Raw genomic sequence first — 6,949 nt, 5'->3', positions numbered from 1 at the left:
ATTCCTTGTATTCCTTGTTGAATTATTGTGAAAAACGTGAGGGAACTACGCCGAACAACGGCCATTTTGATTGCTGGTTCCTGCTTCAGCCCGCCACTTCAGTTAAGTATAATTGATTAGCATTAGACGTAATGATTGGCCAATTATAGTTTGATGTTAATTAAGTTATACCTGGCGAGGCTTCACCGAACAGTATTCAGTGAAACTAAGGTAGGATTTTTATTTAAGACATTGAGTGTTAGCTCTGCGTACTGCAGACAATTGTTCGTCCCGTTCGTACCTGAGATCACGCTTCCACTCGTTTTCAATATACTCCAGGTCGGACGTAACAAGTTTTGGTAGCAGAGCGTGGTTAACCTATTGTTGCTCAGTTTATTATATTGTATGAATAAGTTAGGTCACAATTTGTTTAATTCTTTCTTTATTAAAATATTATATTTAGATACTTAAGGTCTAATATTTGGATTTGAGTTAATAACAGCTGTTATCTTATGCTTTATTGAAGGTTAATTTCTTATAAATACTCTTGTTTGTTAGTATAAGATTAGAAATAGCTGTTTAAATGGGTATTTATCAGTAAATTCATTAATTTGTTGAGTAAATTATGTTATTGCTTTGAATCTAGTTTGTTGAAATATTAGATTAAAAAACTTAGTTTTAATTTTTTCTTGTATTATTACTGAAGTTATTTAAGATTTGATACTTGATTTCAATTCAGTGATAGCAGTTGTTTCATTGGAATTAATTTGATTATTGTTTGTTGTTACTGTTGTTATATCTGTGCCTTTGAAGATGACTTCGACCGCGGTCACCATGGTCCGTGAATCTTGTTCAGGAATCACAGCTCAACTGAGATGGTTCAGTTCAGCGGTCGCCTTGGTGAATAGGGAAGACCGCACGGAGGCCTTAATAGACAGGTACGAGAAATGCCCGGCTCGACTTGAACAGGTCGAGACTCTGTACCAGCGCCTCCTTCTGCACCTTGACGATGTGCCAATGGAGTCGCTTCCGAAGGAGCGACGGGAGCAAGTCCACGAGGACTACGTCCAAATTTTGGGCCTCGCCGATGAAATCTCCCAACGCGCCCGGGAGATCTTAGCCTCGCGCGCCGGAGTACCGCCTACAAGGGCCTCTTTGAAGACTCCCGTGGGCCTTTTGACCCAACTGCCTAACCTGGATCTCCCCCATTTCGATGGTCGACTCGACGCGTGGATGGGTTTCATCGGCCTGTTCGAAAGCCTTGTGGACTCTAGGGAGGATTTGAGCCTGTCCCAAAAGCTGGCCTACCTGCTCTCAGTGCTGGATGGAGAGCCAAGAGAATTGGTGCAGCACCTCCCGATTTGTGAAGGGAGCTATGCGGTCGCGCGGTCATTACTCACCAAGCGCTACCAAAACCAGCGCTGTCTGGCCGATGCTCACATCGACCAGATAATGGACATTCCTGTCGTGAGTAATACCGCCCAGTTGAGGACCAAGATGCTTAACCCCCTCGTTGCAGCTACCAATGCTCTTAGCCGCTTGGGCCTGCCGGTTGACCAGTCGTCATACTGGTTGGTGCGTATTATGCTCAAGCGGTTGCCGGTGTCCCTGAGAGCACGTTTTGAACAGGCGCACACTAGGGATGAGGCATCTCCTCTCCCTAGTTATGAGCAATTGTTGGCGTTCCTGGAGAATGAGTGTCGCATGGGCGACGTTATGGATGCGCCGGTGGGACTATCAAGCTCCGGACCCACCAACAAACGGCGCACTGCTCAAATGGCGCCAAAGGGAAGGGCGTCCCCCCACTTTGCAGTCGCGCAGGCTGCGCGACCGGTCTGCCGGTTCTGTAAGTCCCGGGGGCACCGAACGATGCAGTGCCCGGACTTTGTAGCGTTGCATGTGGCCTCTCGTAGGCGGATTGCTAAGGCCCGAGGCTGGTGTTTCTCCTGCCTGGGGGACCACTTTCAGCGCGCTTGCCCCGACATGCACCCGTGTCCTGTTTGTGGAGGGCAACATTTAAAGGTGCTGTGCGCCAACGCAAATGGCCGCCGCGACCACCCGGGGTCGCCTTCGGGCGGGTATGAGAGCGGACACCGGGCTCAGTCCCGCAATTTGGAGTCCGGCTCACCTCCCCCCCGCCACGCAGATTGTGCTGCTGTGGATCGCCGATATGATTCGGCGCGCAGCCCCACGGGCGGGTATGGAAGGGGGCCTCGGGTTCAATCCCGCACCTTTGTGCCCCGTTCGCCCTCACCGCACCCTCGTGACCAATCACGGTCACCTCCAGTCATTTACCACGATTACCGTGACGCACGTCCGGTACGATTGCCGTCCCCCCCTCTGGCGGAGCGTCCCCGTTTGGAGCCGCGCAACCCTCAGTACGGACGCTCCCGGCGCTACGAACCGCCGACTATGGCTCGTGGCAGTCGCCATCGAGAGGAGGGCGAGTTTAAACCACTCCCTCGTTTTGACGTGCCGTCCCGGGACAGCGGCGATAGATCGCCGCCACGCCAACATTAGGATGTTGGCGTCTGCCCCCGCTATGCACCACCCCCTTTTGAGACCGTCCTCTTGCCCACGGCCTATGTCCGGGTCTGGGGACGGACGGGCGCCTCGGTTGTAGTCCGAGCAATATTGGACACAGGCTCACAAGGGTGCATAGCCTCGTCTTGGTTGGTGGGGCAGACTGGCCTGAATATTAAAAAGTATTCAGATGTAATAAGAGGTGTCGGGAACGCCCCTGTAACCACGGTTGAGGGCCACGTTTCGTTTGAGTTCTCGCCTTCAAATTCTCCACGCCCGACGCTGAGATCGTCGGCCATTGTGATGGAGAACATCTTGGGCAGTCACCCGCAAGTTCGGTTGTCTGCGGATGCGGTAAAATTGACCGCCGATTTGGACTTGGCTGACCCTAAATTCGACCTACCTGGCACGGTCGATTTGTTGCTTGGCGCCGATGTACTGGGCAAAATATTACTCGGTAAGGATCGTGTTTTGCAGCCAGGTGGCTTAGTAGCCCTCCGGACCATATTTGGGTTCGCATTGATGGGGCCTGTATTGAGGGCTCCCCCTCCTGCTGAACCTGGAACGGCTTTGATGGTGGGCTCCGCCCTCTCTGACGCCGTGCAGAGATTTTGGGAAGTGGAAGAGCCACCACAAGCACCCCGCTCTGATCCGGAACACGAGGAGTGTGAACGGTTCTACAAGAGCAACACCAGTTATCTTCGTTCTGGCCGGATCATGACAAGATTGCCATTTCTTGCCGTACGACCGCCCCTTGGCGACTCGCGGCCTACTGCAGAGAAGCGTTTGTTGGCAATGGAACGCCGCATGAGCAGGGACCCGCTACTCAAAGAGAAGTATATTGACTTCATGCGGGAGTATGAAGATTTGGGACACATGTCTGTGTCAAAATTTGATTGGCGCTCGATGGAGCATTTTTTCCTCCCACATCATGCTGTGATAAAGCCGTCAAGTGGCAAGCTGCGCACAGTATTTGATGGTTCTGCGCAGACCACATCGGGAGTGTCCTTGAACCAGTGTCTTCATTCTGGTCCCAAATTGCTTAAGGACCTTTGTGACGTCATCACGCGGTTTCGGCGTCACCAATTCGTTTTCGTAGCTGACATCAAGATGATGTTCAGGCAAACGGTAATCCACCCTGATGATCGTCGATACCAGCTGATATTGTGGCGGGAAAACCCGCAAGATCCCATACTTGTCTACGAACTCAACACGAACACATACGGGCTGCGGTCTAGCCCCTTTTTGGCCATACGTTCGCTTTGGGAGCTCGCAGATCGAGAGCGTATGTCGTTTCCTCGCGCAGCCGCCATTTTGAAGGAGGACCTATATGTTGATGACATATGCACTGGTGCGTCCACGGAGAGAGAGGCTCTCCTTTTGCGTGACGAATTGATTGGCATCCTAGCCTCCGCAGGATATGAATTGCGTAAATGGATCTCCAACTTACCTGCGCTCTTGGATGGGCTACCTGATGACCACCAGCAGGATCCTCACCTATTTGAGAACCGTGACAATCCTACCATGATGACAGTCCTTGGAATACAGTACAGACCAGTCCAGGACATCTTCACGTTCAACGTCGATTTGGATTCGCCTCGCACTTGGACGAAACGGCTGGTTCTGTCGACTGTCGCGAGAACGTTTGATCCCAATGGTTGGATATGCCCAGTCATATTCTGGGCCAAATGCTTCCTGCAGAGACTTTGGACTGCAGGTCTTGGATGGGACGAGCCACTCCGCGAAGCTATTTTGAAGGACTGGCTCCTGTTTGCTTCCTCATTGCCTGCTATCAATATGATATCGTTGCCCCGTGCTATGCTTCCACCAGGGAAGCATACAGCGTCCCTTCATGGGTTTTTGGACGCTTCGGAACGTGGGTACGCAGCAGCCGTATATTTGCGCACCGTGACCATGGATGGTCAAGTGAAGGTGTCATTGGTCATGGCGAAGAGCAAGGTCGCGCCTCTTCGAACTACCTTGACAATTCCCAAGCTAGAGTTGTCAGGGGCGGCCCTTCTTGCTCGCCTCTTGAATCACGTCATGTCCACCTTGTGCCCGTCAGTTAACATTGAGACAGTCTATGCATGGACTGACAGTCAAATTGTCCTATGTTGGCTGAAGACGTCAGTCCACACCTTAGAGGTGTTTGTTGCAAATCGGGTCTCTCAGATCCAGAAATCGGAAACCCCGTTAATCTGGAGGCATGTGCCTGGCGAAGTCAACCCTGCTGATTGCGCATCACGGGGATGTATGGCCCCCTTTTTGGTTGAGCACTCCCTGTGGTGGGGACCTGAGTGGTTGACCAGGTCAGAATCTAATTGGCCGCGAACACCGGCCTTGGATACTGTCACATTGCCTGGGTTGCGAACCCTTGCGATTGAACGGCGGGACCATCCGTTCGACCCAGATTTCCTAATGAATCGCTACAGCTCATTAGACAAATTACTGGGGGTCACCGCTTGGATCAAGCGCTTCACCAGAAATTGTAGACACCCACAGAACAAATGCTTGGAGGCGTTCTTATCGCCACAAGAGCTCCAGGATGCTCTTCTTCATTGGGTTCGTTCTGTGCAAGAAGAGAACTTTGAAAATGAGATTGATATTTTGAGAAAAGGCAAATGTAAGCTGTCTGGAGCCATTTGCAAACTGAACCCCTTTTTGGACAGTGCGGGTCTTTTGCGAGTCGGAGGGCGTCTAAGGAACGCAAACCTCCCGTATGGAGCTCGTCATCCCCTCCTGTTGCCCAAAAGTGGCCACTTAGTGAGTTTGTTGGTGACTGATCGTCACATCAAGAACTCCCACGCCGGCTGTAATGCCTTATTGGCCATTTTACAACGAGAATTTTGGATTTTATCAGCCCGAAGGACGATCCGTAGTGTGGTCTTTCGCTGCATGTCTTGTTATAGACTCAAGGCCTCTACCATGCAGCCTATCATGGGTGACCTGCCGTCGGATCGGGTCACAGAGACAAGGCCCTTTGCTGGAGTTGGGACGGACTTTGCAGGTCCCTTTTCGGTTAAGACCTCGACCCTCAGGAACAGTAAAACGTTCAAGTCCTACCTGTGCGTCTTTGTTTGCCTGTCCACCAAGGCGGTACACTTAGAACTAGTCTCAGCCCTCTCGACAGAGGCCTTTGTTGCGACGTTAGATAGATTCGTGTCACGACGAGGACTACCGTCCTTGATTCGGTCGGATTGCGGCACCAACTTCAAAGGCACAAATAACTATTTAAAAGAGATATATGAATTTTTGGCGTCTAATGAGACTGAGATTGCGTCTAGACTAGCTAGTCGCAGAATAACTTGGAAGTTCAGTCCCGCGTCATGCCCCCACTGGGGAGGAATTTTTGAAAGTGTTGTAAAGGTTGCCAAAACACATTTGCGACGAGTAATTGGCGAGTCCGTATTAACATTTGAGGAGCTCGCAACTGTGTTTTGCAAAATTGAAGCCATGTTGAATTCACGCCCGTTGTGCCCGATCTCTTCAGACCCTAACGATTTGGAAGCCCTCACACCGGGCCATTTTTTGATTGGACGGCCGCTGAACGCCCTGCCGGAATACCCCTATGTTGATGTGAAACTCAATCGTCTCTCGCGGTTTGAATTGATCCAACAACTCACTCAGAGCTTTTGGAAACGTTGGAATTTGGAATATTTGCATATTCTCCAGCAGCGCGTTAAGTGGACTGACAAGACTGATCCACCGCATGTTGGTGACCTCGTTCTGGTTAAGGACGCTAACTCACCGCCACTGTGTTGGCGCAGAGGGCGCATTCTTAACCTCGTCTTTGGAGCAGATGGAGTGTCCCGTTTTGCTGAGGTTCGGGTGGACGGTTCTGTTCTGAAGAGAGCGGTATCAACCTTGTCACGACTGCCAATTGATTAGCGGCCAGGTAGTCCTGGCCGAGGCGGGTAGATGTTATGAACCAAATGTAGCAACACTAAACTATTATATTATCTATGACAGTTAGTATAGTTTACGAAATGGTTTTTATCTATGAGCTGTCATTCGTCACCTTTGAATTTAAAAATTTGCATCGTTTTTCCGGTCTCCGTATAAAAGTTACGCTTTTGTTTGTACTTGTTCGTTCTCGCGAAAAATTATCGCCTTTTGTTGATCGAACCATCCTTTGTTGTTTGAAGTAATTTAATTGTTAATAGCAAAGTGTATTCCTTGTATTCCTTGTTGAATTATTGTGAAAAACGTGAGGGAACTACGCCGAACAACGGCCATTTTGATTGCTGGTTCCTGCTTCAGCCCGCCACTTCAGTTAAGTATAATTGATTAGCATTAGACGTAATGATTGGCCAATTATAGTTTGATGTTAATTAAGTTATACCTGGCGAGGCTTCACCGAACAGTATTCAGTGAAACTAAGGTAGGATTTTTATTTAAGACATTGAGTGTTAGCTCTGCGTACTGCAGACAATTGTTCGTCCCGTTC

General features: G+C 50.1%; 1 protein-coding gene across 1 annotated transcript; it reads left to right on the top strand.

The window, feature by feature from the left end:
- Positions 1-2,805: 2,805 nt before the first annotated feature.
- Positions 2,806-6,390, top strand: LOC123658045. The gene is made up of 2 exons (XM_045593527.1): positions 2,806-5,693; positions 5,787-6,390. The coding sequence occupies exons 1-2, from the start codon at positions 2,806-2,808 to the stop codon at positions 6,388-6,390; spliced, it is 3,492 nt and encodes a 1,163-aa protein (XP_045449483.1).
- The last annotated feature ends 559 nt before the right edge of the window (positions 6,391-6,949 follow it).

This window comes from Melitaea cinxia, chromosome 11, assembly GCF_905220565.1.
Source record: "Melitaea cinxia chromosome 11, ilMelCinx1.1, whole genome shotgun sequence".
NCBI lineage: Eukaryota > Metazoa > Arthropoda > Insecta > Lepidoptera > Nymphalidae > Melitaea > Melitaea cinxia.
Note: the sequence above shows the minus strand (reverse complement) of the source record. Positions and strands in the feature narration are given on the sequence as shown.